Source organism: Schistocerca americana, chromosome 1 (genome assembly GCF_021461395.2).
Source record: "Schistocerca americana isolate TAMUIC-IGC-003095 chromosome 1, iqSchAmer2.1, whole genome shotgun sequence".
Lineage (NCBI taxonomy): Eukaryota > Metazoa > Arthropoda > Insecta > Orthoptera > Acrididae > Schistocerca > Schistocerca americana.
The window spans coordinates 86,803,184-86,824,769 of NC_060119.1; the positions used below are offsets into that span (position 1 = coordinate 86,803,184).

Sequence of the window (21,586 nt, forward strand, 5' to 3'; positions counted from 1 at the left end):
TTCCATTAACAGTTTCCTTCGCAAGACAGGGTGGCCTATAAACATTGTTCTGCGATAAGCCACAGAACACGTTTAACTTTACTGTTTCAGGTTGCAGTTTTTCGCAGGGATTTTGAAGCCCCCTCAAGCAAACATCGCTTCTATTCGTTGCGGTGCAATGTATATTCATTGCTAAAAATTAAGTGTAGAACGAACGTTTAATCATCCATATTTCTTACCATGTGCCAGAAAATTCAGTATGCTTCTCTTCGTCATTTTTAACAAGGCCTACACCGGTTGTCAGCGGTAGGAACTGTGCAGCAAATGGCACCACAAAATTCGCCATACAGTTAGTTGGTTGAGGTATTTCTACTTCCATTCAAAGTTTATTGGTTGAGTTACTTGGACTATGCATCAAACTCAGCTAAATTCTTGTTCTCATCTAATGCACGCTCGGCCCATACTTCGTCCTTTGCAGAGACTTGTTGATATTGACTAAACTGACATGTTATGCTTTTTCTAGTTGGTAATTCAATACCGAAGCGAGACGAAATGCCCTTTACACCGAGACTGACAACTCATTTGTTCTATAGTGAGGTACCTGCTGTCCGTTGGTGCGAGAACTCTAGCCATAGTTTAGGCAACTACCAGCTTTCTGAAGTCGTTAATGGATAGCTTAGAAACTTTTCTTTGCAATGGTATGTGGATTATTTAGATATATTTTATATTTTACTTAAAGTGGATCTATTTTTCTGATTAACTGTATAAAAAAGATGACGTATGGAATAACATTGTATTCTACATTACATATAAAATTGTATTGTTTGACAGATTAGCTATGTCAGCACAGCAAGTTAAATATATATGCTCATTGTTGGAGATAGGACAGGTCGGTCCAAGACTTATACAATTACAAGGAAAATGACAAAGCTACAGTTAGTAATAACAGCTATGTACAAATCTAGTACGTTACCTACAGACTACTATATGCGTAGTCCCGATTTCTAGTTCTTTCCTTTTGGACTACTGTCTTTGGATGCGTTTTTTTTATGTTACGGAACAGTCTAGCACATCTCTTCAATGTCATCTTTCACTCGTAGTCATAAAATAACTGATGCACAGACACTTAGTAGTTACGATAATTGCACTCTCTGTGGGAGAGCAGGGAATGTACCACGTTCAGGTCTGACTCAGTTTCTTTAAAATAATTTCGTTTCATTTGTTCAACTGCCACAAGATAACTTGCTTTCTTTATGGTCTCCCAAATTTTTCTGAGGGCATTACACCCATAATGCCACCTCCTGGCATAGTTAGGATACAATCTTTTTAATTCTATACATCCCATTTCACCGAAACGGTGCAAAGCAACAGAGGTGAAACGGAATCCATTTTGCAGAAGGACTGAGCATTTTCGTAATACTGCGACAGGCCAGCTGTGCCTTTACTACTGAATGACTCGTTCGTATTGCAACACTCACAACTTACGTATTACTTTGTGATCTTCTTAGATGGGTTATGAAACGTCCCCTTAGAAAACTTAATGAATTACTATGCAGATAAACCTCTTACTATTTGATTTTCAAATAGCTGAGTAAAACTGAACGTACTCAGACATTCACTAAAGTGACACACAATATTTTTAGCGCAACGCAATCTGACTTTCAATAATCCCTACAAAAGAATGGTCCTGACTAACAATAACCTATACCTTTCATGAATCACTTACCTCACAAAAATCTTCGTTACTCAAACTACTGCAATACAGTGAGCGCCACTACTGCCAGCTAAATAAAAGATTCAAACTACTGAAGGCACTAACTGCTGATAGGCATAGTTATCAAATGAAAGATTTTGATAGAGAAGAAGCAATGTATTTATCTTAATAGTGTTCAAAAGTCATAATATATATATCAGTCCCTGATATCCAATATTACAAATTTACTCTTTCTGATGGACACACGTCCAGATCGTCCGCTCTCAAAATTCCGCCATCTCTCTCCCCACGTCCACCACTGCTGGCGGCTCACCTCCAACTGCGCAACGCTACGCGCTGTTAACAGACAACTGCCCAACACTACAATGACGAGTATTACTCCAACAATGCAAACCAACCACAGCCTTCACACAGCACAGTCAGTGATTTTCATATAGAGCGCTACGTGGCGTTACCAACATAAAAACCTAAACAGCCTACTTACAGGGTATCAGGAAGTTATTTAATTTCCTGAGATAGACTGCATTCGACTATTGTAGTATAGATGGAGGGCTAACGACGGCACTCTTCATGAGTGCTTAACAGGAAGTCAGGGAAGCAGTCAAATTAGTAAAGCTGAGCTGCTGTTGTCGGGGCCCTCTTGAATTTCCAGAGAACATACGTGAAACGTATTATTCAAACTTCCTGTAACAATTCTTTGTTACTTTCGGTTAACGTTGGAGAGAAGCCAGCAACGCCAAATTTCTCAGAGAAGAACATTGTACTTCAAGGCACGCACAAAAGCAGAAAAAGAACATGTGTAATAATGAAAATAATTCTTTAAATTCAAATAACAACTTCTGAAAGTAACAAGTGTCACACGTTTCTTGCTCCCAGAATCAATGTTTCACTCTATAGTAGATTGTAAATTGTTTTTTAATTCCTTGGCAGAATAAAACTGTGTGCTGGATCAGGATTCGAAGTCGGAACATTGCCTTTCACGAGCAGTGCTCTTACTCACTAAACTGCCAACCAGGCAGGTGTTACAGTATCTCCCACAATTTTGGGCGGAATCTCTTCCGCTTTCTAAACGTCACAGAACCTCTCCTGCATAGTCTGCTACACTGTCACATCTAGAAGAACGGTGTAGTAACAGCTTAGGTCGTTAAATCTTTGGCTCTGTAATGGAAAGCACGCTGTTTCGAAAAGCAATGATTGGTATAGTGTTGCAATATGACAGGAAGTTTAATACCAGTTCCTTACTTGTGAAAATGAAGAACTTAAGTTTCTCTGGCACGATCATTATGAATCATGTGTTGCACCTCAGCAATAGCACGTATATAATGGAAAGGAAAGCGCTTAATAGCGTATAATGATGTGAGATGTTCCTCAAGAGTCTGTACTAGGACCACTGATTTCTCTCCACACATGTACAAAGATTCTTCTGCGCTCTGCCACTGCAGCTATTCCGCTATTGCGGCCGAGATTCTGACAACTCACCTGCTACCACGAAGGAAGAAAACAGCAAAAATCTTTGTGATGAGGTAGAATGTGAGATGTTCGTCGGGGATCGATACTACGGTCTCTGTTACTTTCCCTGCATTGATGCAGTATTTATTTTGTGCCTTGGCACTGCAGTGAGCACCCTTTCGCAGCTGAGGGTCTGATCTCTGACCTACTTGCTACATGGAGAAGGAACGAACAGCATAAGGCTGAATGGAGAGATATAATTTGTCATTTAAGAGTCAAGTCTAGGGTCTCTGTTAAATTCCTTGCAGTTGTACTGCACATTTTTTGTGATCTGTCACTGTAGTGACTACGTCTTTCCTGACGACTGACTCCCATGCCAAGAAGAAAGTGTGGTAAGCAAGATACATAATGTTTGTTGTTCCACACGGGTCGTTATTAGGACCAATGTAGTTTTGCCTGCACATATACGGAGCACGTCATTGAAATTAGCACCTTTCTGCTGCGGACTAACCTGCGAGGCTATGAAGGCGATGTAGCCGCAGAGGAGTGCGACGCAGAGCGAGGCGAGGTTCTTGCCCGACAGGTTGCGCAGCTCGGGCAGCGCCGCGAAGGCGGCCAGATGCAGCACCAGGAAGACGACGGACACGCCGAGCCCTGCCAGCGTCACGTAGCCCATGTAGGGCCCGAACTTGGGCAAGTAGCGGCGGCCCACGGTGGCGCAGATCTCGAGCGTGCCGTCCGGGTGCCGCAAGTACTCCGTCCTGGAGAACGTCAGCCCGTACAGGGGGACGGTCACCGAGCCGTTCTCGGGACCCAGTACGTACTCGTCCGGCTGCAGCACGAACTTGGGGCAGGTGAGGAACTCCTGCGAGAAGTTGGCGCGCAGGTCGGTGATGTAGCGCGGGCCGCCGGTGTGGTGGCCGCCGGCGTCTTCGGTGTGGTACCACTGGCTGTGGTTGAACGCCTCGGGGCCCAGCGTGCTGCCCTCCTCGTCCTTGAGCGTGTACGAGTGGTTGCCGCCGCCGCTGCCGGCCCAGTCGTTCTCCTCGCTGGAGTCTTCGACCTGTACGGCGATGCACTCGCCGTGGTAGTACTCGCGGTGGCCCGTGCACACCACGAACCGGCACTGCTGGAAGAACGGGTCGTACAGCTCGTTCTCAGATTCACACGGACTCGTCAGACCCACCTGTCGACAAACGGAAACACAGTGTGATACGCTGCCTTTCGTGCTTAATACGACTGACTGCAATGTTTGGGTCGTCAGTCGGATGACTAGTCTGATTCAGCTCTGATCTATCCTGTACACATCCCTTCAGCTCTGCGTAACCACGGGACCTTCATCCACTTGCCGACCGCGGTGGCCGAGCGGTTCTAGGCGCTCCAGTCCGGATCCGCGCTGCTGCTACGGTCGCAGGTTCGAATCCTGCCTCGGGCATGGATGTGTGTGATGTACTTAGATTAGTTAGGTTTAAGTAGTTCTAAGTTCTAGGGGACTGATGACCACAGCAGTTAAGTCCCATAGTGCTCAGAGCCATTTGAACCATTTTTAGCCTTCATCCACTTGAGCTAGGTTACTGTACTTACGTCTTGATCTCCCTCTGCAGTATGCTCTCCCAAACTCCCCAGACACAATCTCTCCATCGCCAAGTTAACTACTCTCCGATGACTCAGAATGTATTGTAACCAAATGATACCTTTTTTAAATGGAGTTGTGACACAAATTTGCCGGCCGCGGTGGTCTAGCGGTTCAAGGCGCGCAGTCCGGAACCGCGCGACTGCTACGGTCGCAGGTTCGAATCCTGCCTCGGGCATGGATGTGTGTGATGTCCTTAGGTTAGTTAGGTTTAAGTAGTTCTAAGTTCTAGGGGACTGATGACCACAGTAGTTAAGTCCCATAGTGCTCAGAGCCATTTGACACAAATTTCTTTTCTCCCCAATTCGAATCGGTATATCTTCATTAGTTACCTGGTCTATCTGTCTACAGCGTTCTTCTGTAAGATCGCGTTTGAAAAGCTTGTATTTTGTTCTGAAATTTATAGTCTCTTTACTTCTGCCATCAGAAATATTTTGTGTTGGTGGTGCTCGCCTGCTTTAATCATCAACTAGATCGATTTACTTAAACGATCTGGTTAATGGTATTGACAACGGCATTAGACTGTTTGCCGATGATGCTGTAGTCTACAGGAAAGTAGTATCACACGAAAGTTGTGAACAAATCAATGAGGATTGAGGATTTGCAGAAAATAAATGCGTGGTGTAATGAATGTCAGTTATCTATCAATATTCGTAAGTGTAACCTACCGCGTATAACAAGGCGAAAATCCCCATTAATGTATGAGTACAAAATAAATGCCCAGTCTTTGGAAGCGGTAACATCCGTCAAGTATCTGGGTGTAACTGTTCGATATGATCTCAAATGGAATGATCAGATTACACAAGTAGCGGGTAAGGCAAACTCTAGATTGCGGTTTATTGGCAGAATCCTGAAGCGATGCAGTCCTTCAACAAAGGAAATAGCTTACAATACGTTGGTTCGTCCAGTCTTAGAGTATTGTTCATCTGTATGGGGCCCTTATCAGTTGGGACTGAGAAGGTCCAAAGAAGAGCGGCAAGATCCGTGACTGGTACATTTAGCCATCGCGGGAGCGTTACAAATCTCATAGAAAATTTGAAGTGGGACACACTTGCAGATAGACGGCGCGCTAAACGGAAGGGGCTGCTCACTAAATCCTGAAATCCGACCTTCGCCGAGAATGTAGAGCATATATTATTACCACCAACTTTCAAATCGCGCAATGATCACCATTCAAAGGTAAGGGAAATTAGAGCTCGTACTGAGGCGTTCAGTCAATTGTTTATTCCCTCGCGCGATCCACGTAAGGAACAAGGGGGGGCTTTGACTTTGGCGAGAATTGTGCCCTCCGTCACACACCGCTTGGTGGCTAGCGGAGTATATATGTAGATGTAGATGTAGAATGAAGGTTAAAAATTGCACTGTACAATACACAGCTTTACTACTTTACTTTTATTAAAGAAGATCGATTTCGGTCATTAACCTGACCATCTTCGGGTCTCAAGCTACGGATTGTACAATTGCAATGTATAATGAAACTCTTGAAACGTTCCATAAATACAGCTGCCTGCTTGTGAGATTCATGTCTTGTAAACATAAACCACGCCTGTACCAACTCTATTCCTTTTGGGTTCAAAGTATTACTGGGAAATTTTAATAGTTCCATTGGACATTGCAATTGTGCACTGCATAGCTGAATACCTTTTTGGAGCCCGAATATTGTCGGATTCATGACCGAAATGAATCGTCTTTAACACAAAATAAAGAGTACGTCTGTGTATTACACTATGCAATTTTTAAACTTCTGACATTGTCAGTTATTTTCTTCTCCAACAGCAAAACTCTCCTAATATTTTCATTGCCTCACTTCCTAATCTAATTCCCTGTACACAGCCTGAGTTATTTAAATTCCATCCCTTTTATTTTAGTTTTGCTGTTGTTTATGTTATAATCTCTCTTCAAGATAGTATCCACTCCGCTCAATTGACCTTCCAAATTCTGCCCGTTACAGGAAGAATTAAAATATCGTTGACAAATGTTAAATCTTTTATTTTCTTCTCCGGAACTTTAATTCCCTTTCAGATCTCTTTTTGGTTTCCTTTCTTATTGACGTATTACGTCTATGTAAGCGGCAGTCAAATAAAAAGGAGACAGCTTCGAAAAAAGTAAGTAGGCTATTTATTATTTCAAAAGTAACTGCCATATCTGTTCAGACTTTTGCCCCAATGAAAGTACGGAACCACGATTGTGTCCAGGCGACCGTTCGAAGCAAGTCGATGGTCACGAATGACTTCCTCCAGAGCTCCAAAAACATTTAAATCATATGGGGAGCGATCGGAACTTTAAGGAGGATGTGTAAAGGCTTTCCAGCGAAACTTCTGCAAAGTGCTCGACACAACAGGCACCCAAGCTCCGAGAAAGTCACGGTGACATTTTTCTGTGACTGCGAGAACCCACTCCTCATTAACTTTCTGGAACACGGCGCCATAGTTAACGCACTACGGCACGCGACACTTAACAAAACTACACTCCTGGAAATTGAAATAAGAACACCGTGAATTCATTGTCCCAGGAAGAGGAAACTTTATTGACGCATTCCTGGGGTCAGATACATCACATGATCACACTGACAGAACCACAGGCACATAGACACAGGCAACAGAGCATGCACAATGTCGGCACTAGTACAGTGTATATCCACCTTTCGCAGCAATGCAGGCTGCTATTCTCCCATGGAGACGATCGTAGAGATGCTGGATGTAGTCCTGTGGAACGGCTTGCCATGCCATTTCCACCTGGCGCCTCAGTTGGACCAGCGTTCGTGCTCGACGTGCAGACCGCGTGAGACGACGCTTCATCCAGTCCCAAACATGCTCAATGGGGGACAGATCCGGAGATCTTGCTGGCCAGGGTAGTTGACTTACACCTTCTAGAGCATGTTGGGTGGCACGGGATACATGCGGACGTGCATTGTCCTGTTGGAACAGCAAGTTCCCTTGCCGGTCAAGGAATGGTAGAACGATGGGTTCGATGACGGTTTGGATGTACCGTGCACTATTCAGTGTCCCCTCGACTATCACCAGTGGTGTACGGCCAGTGTAGGAGATCGCTCCCCACACCATGATGCCGGGTGTTGGCCCTGTGTGCCTCGGTCGTATGCAGTCCTGATTGTGGCGCTCACCTGCACGGCGCCAAACACTCATACGACCATCATTGGCACCAAGGCAGAAGCGACTCTCATCGCTGAAGACGACACGTCTCCATTCGTCCCTCCATTCACGCCTGTCGCGACACCACTGGAGGCGGGCTGCACGATGTTGGGGCGTGAGCGGAAGACGGCCTAACGGTGTGCGGGACCGTAGCCCAGCTTCATGGAGACGGTTGCGAATGGTTCTCGCCGATACCCCAGGAGCAACAGTGTCCCTAATTTGCTGGGAAGTGGCGGTGCGGTCCCCTACAGCACTGCGTAGGATCCTACGGTCTTGGCGTGCATCCGTGCGTCGCTGCGGTCCGGTCCCAGGTCGACGGGCACGTGCACCTTCCGCCGACCGCTGGCGACAACATCGATGTACTGTGGAGACCTCACGCCCCACGTGTTGAGCAATTCGGCGGTACGTCCACCCGGCCTCCCGCATGCCCACTATACGCCCTCGCTCAAAGTCCGTCAACTGCACATACGGTTCACGTCCACGCTGTCGTGGCATGCTACCAGTGTTAAAGACTGCGATGGAGCTCCGTATGCCACGGCAAACTGGCTGACACTGACGGCGGCGGTGCACAAATGCTGCGCAGCTAGCGCCATTCGACGGCCAACACCGCTGTTCCTGGTATGTCCGCTGTGCCGTGCGTGTGATCATTGCTTGTACAGCCCTCTCGCAGTGTCCGGAGCAGGTATGGTGGGTCTGACACACCGGTGTCAATGTGTTCTTTTTTCCATTTCCAGTAGTGTAGAAGCGCGCCATCAAGTCCAAATGCCCAGGAATGTTGACGGACGTTATCATTCTGTTGTAGTATAATGACCGCCCGCGTGCTGCCAAAGTTGTTTCGATTGCGCTGCAGAAGTGTCGCTGAGAATACCGAAAACGTCCTCAATGTCTCTCCCCATCTGACTTCCATATTTTACGAGCTCTGCAGAAAGTCATTCGTGGTCATCGATTTGCTTCGGACGAAAAGGAGCACGCCTGAATACTACCATTGCTCCTTAGGCAGTCGCAAACATTCTTCTTCGAAGGCGTTGACCGTCTTGTCTCACAGTGGAATAAATGTATCAGCAGATATGGCGATTCATTTAGAAATAATGAATAGTTTACTTACTTTTTTCCATCTGTGGCGTTTTGATTTGACTTTCCCTTATACTGAAACACGGATAAGAAGAGAATCGTTTTTATTGTTCCTCTTTTGCAGATAATTTAGGGGTTTAAACGGTTACTCTGTTCTCCATCGCGCATTACAATCCTCCAAGTTCTGTGGTCCATTATCAGCATTGGTTTCCTTCTTACAAAAAAGAAAAAAAAAAACTAAGTTAAGAAATTCGAAGGTTATTCCATCCTCTTCCTCTTAGTCTGTCCATGCTTCTTTTATCCCAGGTAGTTTCCCTCAACCATGCAAATTACGTAGCCGCGACGTCGAAGTACACACATCGAAAAGAGTTTTGCACCATCTCGGTTCCGAGAGTTCCGGAATCTGTACAGAAAATTGGAATAGAGATCAACATAAACATCATTTCCGCCTTTTTTATTGCTCCTGAAAAAAACACATTTCATGTTGTACCACCATACAGCGAGACCTTCAGAGGTGGTGGTCCAAATTGCTGTACACGCCGATACATCTAATACTCTGTAGCACGTCCTCTTGCATTGATACAGGCCTGTATTCGTCGTGGCATACTATCCACAAGTTCGTCAAGGCACTGTTGGTCCAGATTGTCCCACTCCTCGACGGCGATTCGGGGTAGATCCCCCTGAAAGAAAGGAATGCTAGTTCTGCAAGGTCTACAGGAGAGCTTCTGTAAAGTTTGGAAGGTAGGAGACGAGGTACTGGCAGAAGTAAAGCTGTGAGGAGGGGGCGTTAGTCGTGCTTGGGTAGCTCAGTTGGTAGGGAAGTTGCCCGCGAAAGGCAAAGGTTCCGAGTTCGATTCTCGGTCCGGCACACAGTTTTAATCTGCCAGGAAGTTTCATATCAGCGCACACTCCGCTGTAGAGTGAAAATTTCATTCTAAATGACCGAATATTTTCCTTGGAACTTCAAAAAACTTCTTCAGCGACAAAGAGGACAGAGTGAGTTGCGATAAACCTTCTTGAAGAAGTTAATCTGAATATCCAGTAAGTGACGCAGAAACTGAATTAATGAAATATGAATAAACTATTTAACATTTTGTCTTCCACAGGTGTAAAGCACTTTCTCTTGCATTCTTGAGTCGTAGGCGCTATGTATATGCTATAATTAAACTAAACTTAAAAAATACAGGAAATCCACTTGCAAGCACAGTGAATACCTCGTCAATCTGTCGTTACCTTTATGATTGCCTCATCACCTTTGTTTCTCGCATTCTTGATAGAAAGTTCGTACCCCCCTGCCCAACTGCCATGAATCACGCACCTAGCCGTCGGTGGGGAGGCTTGCGTGCCTCAGCGACAAAGATAGCCGTACCGTAGGTGCTACAACAACGAAGGATATCTGTTGAGAGGAGAGTCAAACGCGTGGTTGCTGATCAGGGGCAGCAGATTTTTCAGTAGTTGCAGGGTAACAGTCTGGATAATTGAGTGATCTAGCCTTGTAACATCAACAAAAACGGCTTTGCTGTGCAGGTACTGCGAACGACTGAAAACAAGGGGAAGCTACAGCCTGAATTTTTCCCGAGGGCATGCAGCCCTTCTGTATGGTTAAATGATGTGATACCTTTTTGGGTAAAATGTTCCGGAGGTAAAATAATCCCCGATTCTGATCTACAGGCGGAGACCACTCAAGAGGATGCCGTTATCAGGAGAAAGAAAACTGGCGTTTTACGGATCCGAGCGCGTAATGTCAGATCCCTTAATCGGGCAATCAAGTTAGAAAATTTAAAAACGGAAATGGAGAGGTTAAAGTTAGATAGAGTGGGAATTAATAAAGTACGGTGGCAGGAGAAACAGGACTTCTGGTCACTTGAATACAGGGTTATAAATACAAAATCAAGTAGGGGTAATGCAGGAGTATGTTTAATAATGAATGAAAGAATAGGAACGCGGATAAACTACTACAAACAGCATAGTGAACGCATTATTGTAGCCAAGGTAGACACGGAGCCCACACCCGCCACAGTAGTAGAAGTTCCTATGCCAACTAGCTCCGCAGATGAGGAGGAAATTGAGGAAATGTATGATGCAACAAAAGAAATTATTCAGGTGGTTAAGGGAGACGAAAATTTAACAGTCATGATGGGGAACTAGAATTAGCAGGAAAAGAAAGAGAAAGAAAAGTAGTAGGTGTATATGGACAGGGAGAGGAATGAAAGAGGAAGCCGCCTGGTAGAATTTTGCACAGAGCATATTTTAATCATACCTATCACTTGGTTTAAGAATCAGGAAAGAAGGTTGTATACGTGGAAGAGACCTGGAGGCAGGTTGGAATTACATAATAGTAAACAGAGATTTAGGAACTAGATTTTAAATTGCAAGAAGTTTTCAGAGGCAGATGTGGCAGGATTTTAAGGAGGTGAAACTTGGATATACCGAAAGAATTAGAGGTGTTAGAGTGTTTTAGAGCGAGCATTCTGGAACGATTGACAAGAAGGTGGGAAAGGAATACAGTAGTAGCAGAATGGGCAGCTTTAAGACATGAAATAGTGAAGGCAGCAGAGGATCAAGTAAGTAAAAAGGACGAAGGCTAGCAGAAATCCTTGGGTAACATAGGAAGATGTCGAATTTAGTCGATAAAAGGAGGAAATATAAAAATGCAATAAATGAAGCAGGCGAAAGGCAGTGCAAACGTCTGAAAAATGAGATCAGCAGGAACAGCAAAATGGCTAAGGAGGAATAGCTAGAGGACAAATGTAAGGATGTAGAAGCATATATCGCTAGAGGTAAGGTAGATGCTGTCTTCAGGAAAATTAGAGACCTTCGCAGAAAGGAAAACCACCTGTATGAATATCAAGAGCTCAGATGGAAAACCAGTCCTAAGCAAAGAAGGGAAAGCAGAAAAGTGGAAGGAGTATATAGAGGGTCTATACAAGGGAGATGCCCTTGAGAGCAACACTATAGAAATGGAAGAGGACTTAGAGGAAGATAAGGGAGACATGCATGAAGAATTTGAAAGAGCACTGAAAAATCTAAGTTAAAGAAGGCCCCGGGAATAGACAAAATTCCGTTAGAGCCACTGATAGCCTTGGGAGAGCCAGCCATGACATCTGGTGAGCAAGATGTATGAGACAGGCGAAGTACCCTCAGACTTTAAGATGGATACAATAACTCCAATTCTAAAGAAAGTGCGTGCTGGCAGGTGTGAAAATTACCGAACTGTCAGTTTAATAAATCACGGTTGCCAAATACTATCACGAATTCTTTACAGAAGAATGGAAAAACTGATAGAAGCCGACCTCGGGGAAGATCAGTTTGCATTCCGGAGAAATGTAGGATCACGCGAAGCTAACCTGGCCCTACGATTTCTGATAGAAGTTAGGTTAATGAAAGGCAGACCCACATTTACATCATTTGTTGACTTAGAGAAAAATGGCTCTGAACGCTATGGGACTTAGAAGTTAAGTCCCCTAGAACTTAGAACTACTTAAACCTAACTAAACTAAGGACATCACACACATCCATGCTCGAGGCAGGATTCGAACCTGCGACCGTAGCGGTCGCGCGGTTCCAGACTGTAGCGCCAAAACCGCTCGGCCACATCGGCCGGCTACTTAGAGAAATCTTGAGACAATGTTGGCTCGAGTAATCTCTTTCAAATTCTAAAAGTGGCAAGGGTAAAATAAAAGGAGCGAAAGGCTATTTATAATTTGTACAGAAAGCAGATGGCAGTTATAAGAGTCGAGGGGCAGGAGAGGGAAGGGAGTGAGACAGGGTTGTAGTCTGCTCACGATGTTCAAATGGTTCAAATGGCTCTGAGCAGTATGGGACTTAACATCTCAGGTTATCAGTCCCCTAGAACTTAGAACTACTTAAACCTAACCAACCTAAAGACGTCACACAATCCATGCCCAAGGCAGGATTCGAACCTGCGACCGTAACAGGCCCGCGGTTCCGGACTCAAGCGCCTACAACCGCAGGGCCACCGCGGTCGGCGCTCACGATGTTATTCAATCTGTATATTGAGCGAGGAGTAAAGGAAACAAAAGAAAAATTTGGAGTAGGAATGAAAGACCAGGGAGAAGAAATAAAAACATTGACGTTTGCCGATGACACTGTAATTCTAGCAGAAGGACGTGGTAGAGCAACTGAACTCAATGGACAGTGTCTTGAAAAGGCGATATAAGATGAACATCAACAAAAGCAAAACGAGGATAATCGAATGTACTCGAATTAAATCAGATGATGCTGAGGGAATTAGATTAGGAAATGAGACAATTAAAGTAGCTGATGAGTTTTGCTATTTGGGGAGCAAAATAACTGGTGATGGTCAGAGTTTCTGAAGAAGAGAAATTTTTAAATATCGGGCATAGATTTAAGTGTCAGGAATCAGGAATTCCTCTCTGAAAGTATTTGTATGGAGTGTAGCCATGTACGGAAGTGAAACATGGACGATAAACAGTTTAGACAAGAAGAGAATAGAAGCTTTTTAAATGTGGTGCTACAGAAGAATGCTGAGGATTAGATGGGTATATCACGTAACTAATGGGGAGGTTCTGAACAGAATTGGGGAGAGAGAAATTTGTGATACAACTTGACTAGAAGAAGGGATCGATTGATAGGACGTATTCTGAGGCATCAAGAGATCACCAGTGAGCCGTGCGTGGCTCGTGTTCGTGCCATTTCTTATTTTACATCTTGTTTTTATCGTACTGCCACGTCGTTATGTTAATTTTCAATTACTGGTGTCATTGAGTTTCAGCCTTGCATGCCCGTGAGCGGCAGCAGCAGCGCTTATCGATATAGGCCCTGCCGTATTATCTTTGCTGGACTGCTATTGCTTCCCGGTTGTCAGGTGTTGCGAGTTAGTTCGGACCTGGCAGTGTTTGAGTTGGCACGCGGCATTAAGTTCAGTCGGGGCGCGGCAGCAGTGAGGTTCGGACAGCCACGACTCGCCCGACGGTTGCCGACACACATGACTGGAGTGGGGACGACTTTGGTTGGTAGTTGGTCGGTCGCCTTGCCAGACGACGTGTATTTGGCCGGCGATCGCTTATGGGTTGGTTGTGTGTGCTGACTCGTGATTCGTCCCTGTTATTGTACATTCACTGCCGTTAGAATTGTCTAGTTCTTCGTGCAAGTGTCCGTGAAACTGTGTGTAGTTTGTGTGATTTTGACTGACGAGTTATTTTAAATGTGGTCAGCGTACTGGCTCTGAGGAGTCGGTCGGTTGGTGTGTATCAGCCAGGAAATCTCCGCGCGGCGCAGTAGGCCGGGCCCGAAGGCGGTCTCTGCGCTTTGTCGGAGTGTGTGGCAGCTGTTCCGATTGCTACGAGGTTCGTGGCTCACCGACGCAGGACATCAAAGTTGAGTGGTGATTTAATTACCGAAGCCAGACTGTTCACATTGTGCGGTTGGTTTTCATGGTTGGCTGTTTGGGGTATTCCCGCAAGTTACAGCGAGTGTTCGAGTTGGTGAAAGTTTGGCCACCATTCGGAGGAGTTTAACTGTGTTTTGGTTATTTGAAGTCCAAGTGCACCAGCGGAATTTTCTGACGTGTACGTTAGCGTTCCGGTTAAATGCCCTGGCCGCTGACGTAAAATTCAGGCAGTTTTCTTTCCTCACCGCGCTGTCGCTGTCCAACACGTGTGTGTAGTTTTGACAGGTTATGCATACTTGGTTGTGGGCGGCTACGCCTTTTACGTATTGGCTTTTGGAGTTCTTTGTGTACTGGTCGGGTGGAAAGCAAGTCGTCTTGTCGGTGGGTCCGTTGACTGTCTCTTGGTTGGGTTGCCGGCGGATCAGATATAGTTGGGCCGACTACCTGTCTCCCCTAAGCGAACGTTAGTATTTCAAGTGCAGACCGACCCCCGGAAACTTCTGGGCTCCGCTGGCTGTATTGCCTTTTCTTATTGGTGTTTGATTGAGTATTTTAATGGCTCACAGCCGATGGTTTGAATTTATATGCTTTTTGTTGTGTTTTAAATCATGGGTCTTCAGCCGTTTCAAAAATTAAAGAGGTTGTGCCTCTAAGCGATAAGATTGTGTGACATATTCAGTCGATAGTTAAGCTCGGAAATTTGTGTTGTAATGTTTGGGCAACTAAATAAAGTTTTATGTGTTCGAATGTAACTGACAGCCGCTCATTTTTGGCCCCTTTCCACAATTCCAACTACCTGTTCTGTCCTACCTATTGACCAGTCGTTTCAACCAATTTAGTACTGGAGTCAAGCATGAGGGGGAGGGGTAATAATTGCAGAAGGAGACCAAGAGATGAATACAGAAAGCAGATTCAGAAGAATGTAGGTTGCAAATAGTACTCGGAGATGAAGAGGCTTGCGCAGGATAGAGTAGCATGTAGAGCTGCATCAAAGCAGTGTTTGGACTGAGGACCACAATAACATTAGTTTTGTGTGAATTAATTTCACTACACCACAACATCTTCACCAGTTACCACCGCCCAATCCAACTCCTCCCACCCCTGCCACACAGCAAGCTAGGCGACCGTGTCAGCACACTCTGAGTGCGCTGAGGGGCTGTGGGAGTGCCGAGTCGCGGCAGGGTCCAGTCTCTGTCGGTACTCACCGGGTCGGAGCCGCCGAGGTCGAAGATGACGGCGAAGGCGCCAGGAGTGAAGTCCTTGTGGAAGAGGGAGCGCGTGACGGCCCGGCTGCACGCCAGGTACTGCACCGGTACATTGTTGCAGACGGCACAGTGCGGGTTGCGGTAGCCGTCGCTGCCGCGGAACACGTGCGCCGTGTACGCCTCGCAGCGCAGCCGGACCTGCCGGCACAGGACACACAGTCTGCACCTCGCACTCGTGGGACATGTGATCTACTGTAGCAACGTCAGCTGTATAAATGTTTTTCAATCACTCTCCGGTTTCAAGAAGTTTCATTTCATCTGAGACAATCGACTTAAATACGTCTCTTATTGTCACGCCTGTTATAAGAACGTTTTCCACTCACTCTCTAGCGAGCAGTGTTTCCACTTACAGACTTGTTCAGTCTTACTGGTTATACATGAATCATGAGTAGGGTTGACAACTTTCATAGAGGCAAATAACGTTTCTTATTTCAAGGTGAGGTAAATAAAAAGTGTATTCGTAAGAATTAAGTATTTTCAAAATTTATGTCTATTCACTTACAAGGGGAGGCCGCCAATTGTGAAATTCAGATTCGATTCATACTGTGCATCATAAAAGCTCATGGCCAGAGGTGTAATGTGGCAAAGCACCAAGATGCACTTCTCAGCCGTTGTCGAGAAAATCGACAGTTAAAAGGAACCGTTGCGGTGAAATACTCTCTACGATGAGTAATTTTCGACAGCGTCGTGGCGCAGCGGTAAGTGCTCGGGTTCGTCCACCACCAATTGTCTTCTCCGATTTTTGCCGATATGATACGATACGCGTGGTATGCATTGCACCTCTGGCCATGAGCTTTTATTATGCGCAGTATGAATCGAATCTGAATTTCACAATTGGCGGCCTGCCCTTGTTAGATAAGAATTTTTTTCATTTCTTGCATTAAATATCATTTTTTGCTGGTTTCAACAGTTATATAATTGGTGCTACATTGTACATTTATATTTACGTAAAAAAAGCACTCCGTCTTCAGGCCACGAGTGGCCTACCGGGACCATCCGACCGCCGTGTCATCAGACGAGGAAGCGGATAGGAGGGGGGGTGAGGTCACTGCTCTCCCGGTCGTTATGATGGTATTCTTGACCGAAGCCGCTAGATTCGGTCGAGTAGCTCCTCAATTGGCATCACGAGGCTGAACGCACCCCGAAGAACGGCAACAGAGCATGGCGGCCTGGAGAGTCACCCATCCAAGTGACGACCACGCCCAATAGCGCTTAACTTCGGTAATCTCACGGGAACCGGTGTATCCACTGCGGCAAGGCCTTTGCCTTATATTTACATAAAGGAACAATTATTGTTTAACTGAAATTTATTTACCTAGTCATGGTTCATGCAAAACCGAAAAGGCTGAACAAGTCTGTAAGTGAAGACTCTGTTCCCTGGGGAAAGAGTGAAAAACATTGTATAACTGACGTAACTGTCAGAGATATGTGTAAGTGTCTCTATTCCTGCTAGTTTGTACCGATCGCTGACAATTCCCTCTCAATAAATGGTGAGATGACGTGAGCAGAAAGCAAACAGGATAAAAATGTTTTAAAATTGTTTTGTGACTTAATCACCCGCTTTTTAGCCATATATTGCTACTTGCAGCTAGTATTTTTCGGGAAAAGTGTTTATCATCATTGGTTAATTTTCTATGAATTTCTTTAGTTAACATATTTTCAGAATACGAACCACACTTGCGCATACTGTACATTGCATTGAATTTGTCTTGAGGACCACTTTTTATCCAGTCATACGATGTCTCACATTTCCACGCCACTGAGAGTTTCGGTGGCTTGATCCAAACAGAAAGTTCACAGTTAACATTCATAAACATGGACGAAAAACTGAACTAAAAGCGTTTTGTTGGCACTCGGTAAAAAAAAGGACACTGAAACGGTGGAAACGGTGATGACAGACGATAACAGAGTACAGTCAACGATAAAGATTTACCGACACCAAAACGACTGATTGTTTCTGTTCAGAAGTGAATGCGCCGGAGGAGGGCGGGGGTGGGGGGGGGGGGGGGAGGGATTTCAGGCTAGTTCAGTTATCTATCTCAGTGATGCAGAGCGGGTGTGAAGTTCGTTACACGCTGCTTGTACTTTACAATGTGGCCTAGATGTACGTTTAAGTTGGAATTCGGAGTACAATTGTGTGAAACACTATAGCTGTTACTTTTTACAGGCTGTGAAATGTAAACAGCTTTGTGGGCATGGATGTGATTTGTATGTACACAGTCAGTGATGTAATTTGCTGTACAAAATATTTACCTTTCACACATATAAATGGCTGAATAAGTATGTAAAGGTTAGATTCAAATGATTTTTTAATTAATAGACATCATCACACCTTTTCATTAAAATGGAATGCAAACTGTCGCTAAAATTTGGCAATTTCATCTTCACGTAACACTAAGGGAATTTTTATGCTAAATTTGGTACCTCCAGCGATGGAGCAAGTTAATTAATTACATAAAATTGTATCTGGGACCACTTAATCCACAGAAACATATTCATCAGTTTAAAATGATGTAAAGAAGAATTAGTCTATTAAGTACATTACTAAACGGACATATACTATACTTATTTCAATTCTGGCGTTGCATCTGAGATGCTTTCACGTAGCCCTGGGGGTAGGGCATCCTCAAGGAGTACGCATTCCCCAAATGTACGCCACCGCCTTAGTCCAACAAATGAAAGTACCACAGACTAGTTTCACCCAGAAGAATGAATGTACAGCTCAGTCAATTAAATCTCCTACCAGTGGTTTCAGTTGAAAGAACGGATACGTAGTTCAACTGACAGAAAAGTGGAGATTACTTTCACTTGAAAAGAAAAATGAATAGATCAGTCAGTGTGCAAAACTACAAAGGACTGTTTCGATTCTTTTCGTTCAGTTCTCCCACAGATTGGTTTACTCGAAAGAAATGGGCGAATAATTCAACCGATACGTAAAACAACAACCGAATGAGTCGACAGCTTTTCGAAAATGTACTGAATGCATAGTTTTCAATCGGTTGTTCCCATCGCTAGCGCACCTGGCCTGAGCCGAGCAGAACACGGCGAGAGGTTCGTGTGCCAACTGAACTCCTCTCACTTCTCCCCTCCTTGCTGCTGATCCTATACAAACCGTGCCCCAGAGCAAGACAAACCACTGAATAATGAACCATTCCGTTTGGGGCGGCCGCAGTTGTAACTGGTCTTGACAGAGAGCCACCTGTAGGGGTTCTATATTCACTGATTAACAAATTGAAGAGGAAAACAGTTAGCGTTAAAATATTCATACATTAAAACAACGAACTTTCACACTGTCGAGAACACCCTTCAGAAAAGTGCAGATGCAGTGATGAATTGAGTGCAGAGAACCCTAACTGAGACACTGACACTGGTATTGTTGGTACGTTACTAAACAAGTAGTGGTTACAGAATGACGGACAACCGGCCACTACTCCAGAAGCAAAATTAGCTTCTTCGCTGTAGACGCTGTTGTGAATATCTTTCTTTATAAACCAGGTGGATCATTGCACTCATGAGAGTTCGATCGTGGCGAGAAGCGATGGAGGTTGCCATGTCTTCTTGTGGGGTTGCGACGTCTTCTTACCACATGGCAATGTCGAAGGTGTCTTGCAGCACCCAGTCTGCTCCTACAGCGCTTTTACCCGAAACAGTTACTCGCGCCGCTTTAAAATGGTGGTGCTTCATTGTGGGTGTCATTACATTTCTCTGTGCAAGGCGATGAACAACAGCCGGCCGCGGTGGCCGAGCGGTTCAAGGCGCTTCAGTGCGACTGCTACGGTCGCAGGTTCGAATCCTGCCTCGGGCATGGATGTGTGTGATGTCCTTAGGTTAGTTCGGTTTAATTAGTTCGAAGTTCTAGGGGACTGATGACCTCAGATGTTGAGTCCCATAGTGCTCGGAGCCATTTGAACCATTTGACGAACGCAGTACTATTACGAGACTAGGTGGCAAGTGCTTGGAGCCGAATGTGAAAACCATGGTGTCTTTCGAACATGCAACCGCTAATGCCCGAACAAGGAGAATGGGGCTGAGGAAACCGTGTCGCAGTGTTTGATGCCTTTGAAGTGACTGGTACTTCAAAAAATAGGTCCCCTACCAACTGCTGAGAAAGGCAGTGGCAAAGTCCTACCCGTTGGGACACAGAAAGCAGGTAATACTTCTGTTTCTCAAAAGTTTCCCATTCTGCTTATGCGGCCGCCGACGCGAAGGAAGTCGTTTTCTGTATCAGGGTGCCTCATTGAACGAGAAAAAGCGGACTCTAACGATTATCGCTATTCTGAAAAGAATTGGTAATTTCTTTCATGAAGGGCGTATCGCTGATTTCGGGGTGGTATTCTACAGTATGGAAGGAATCTGGCTCTGATTGCTGATTGTCTCTTTACTCTGATTTTTATTTGGGGGGGGGGATCTGCATCTGAAGTAGTAAATAGATCGGAAAAAAAATTTAAAAGTATTACATCAGGGGATCAACACTACTTTGGAATATGTATCCAAATATAATTAATCGGAGCCTTTTTCTTTGTTATTTAACCGAGCGCTTGTATTAGTGTCTCGGCACGCGACGAAGCTGACTTGTGTTGTAGCATCATAGGATGTTATACTTCGCTCCAGGCGTGCACCGTGTAAACAGGTGGATCCTCAAGTGGCCCCCAGTAATAGTGGTTTGCTACTGAATATTTTGAACAAGCGGCTCCAGACCGTGGGATCTGGGTAAAGCAAAGACTGTGGTCTGAGGTGTTGGGTCGTGTACCACTTAGACGTAGTGTCCGAGGCTCTGTTGCCCCTTGGCGGCACGCACGCCGATTATTCAGACTTGGATTACCCAACTCTCAGTTAGACACATGACTACGGTAGCACCCCTGTCGCTAGCATAAAATGCGCGTTAAAGCTTTAAAACGTCCTCCACGGTGTTTTGGCAAACATGGTGAGGTGAAGCTCGTTAATGCGAGTAAAGAATGTCACTTTCGTTTGCGGTGTTCATGCTACAGGGCCACGATGAAGTGCCTTGGCTGTCAGCACGGAGGTCACACATGAAACTATCCAGAATGGGCGTTTTCTCGTATAAATGAAGTGTGCAGTAGAGAATGTGAGAGCCACCTACACAATGACTTGTCCAATGCATTGGAGAAATCTTGCCGAAGGGAAACTTACGGTAACTCGCTGGGCCACCTCCACAATGACTAGCCCAATGCGGTGGAGAAATCTTGCCGAAGGGAAGCCGGCGGTAAGTCCCTGGGGCTGTCTTTCTAAGTATCGGGCGCACGTGGGAATCGCCAGAGTACGAGTTCTCTTCGGGAACGCGATGTCTGAGTCTGTATCTGCTTTGAGTGCGCCTTACAACAGAATCTATATCCGACCATGGTGTAATCCAGCTGAAATCTTCTCATGTCTCCACGCCTATTCCAAGTATGCCTCCTGCTCTTGTGATTTTTGAACAGTATTTTCGCTGTGATTACCTGAAATTTATTCCGGAAATCAATTTGTCTTTCTCCTCTGTCACTTACACTACCTATCCCATTCTCTTCCGTAGCTTCGTATTCTATTTTTTACCTGTTACAGAGTTCCAATTACCCATCATTATTAGATTTCATCTTCCTTTACTCCAGTATCCTCACATACTTTCTTTATCTGTTCATCGTCTGATTTTGACGTCGACACGTATATCTGTACTATTGTTTTTTTATGCTGTCGATTCTGATGAGAACAGCTTTATCAAGTGTTCACAATAACTCACTCGTTACCCTATCTCCCTACACATGAGGTATCCTACTCTCGCTATACCTCTTTCTGCTAACGTTGATATTTCCCTGTATTCCTCTGATCACAAATCCATACCTTCTTTCAATTCACTTCACTGGCTCGCACTATATCTAGACCGAGCCTATACATTTTTCCCTTTTCAGATTTTGTAGCTTTGGCACCAGATTCACACTTCCGACAGCCCACACTGTA

General features: G+C 45.1%; 1 protein-coding gene across 1 annotated transcript in view; it reads right to left on the reverse strand.

Moving 5' to 3' along the window:
- LOC124598367 overlaps positions 1-21,586 on the reverse strand; it is a 110,018-nt gene that overhangs the window by 28,955 nt on the left and 59,477 nt on the right. The window contains exons 5-6 of the mRNA XM_047135999.1: positions 15,575-15,772; positions 3,654-4,328 (exon numbers count right to left, since the gene is read on the reverse strand). Of these exons, the coding sequence (XP_046991955.1) occupies positions 3,654-4,328; positions 15,575-15,772 (873 nt within the window). The remainder of the gene's footprint in view (positions 1-3,653; positions 4,329-15,574; positions 15,773-21,586) is intronic.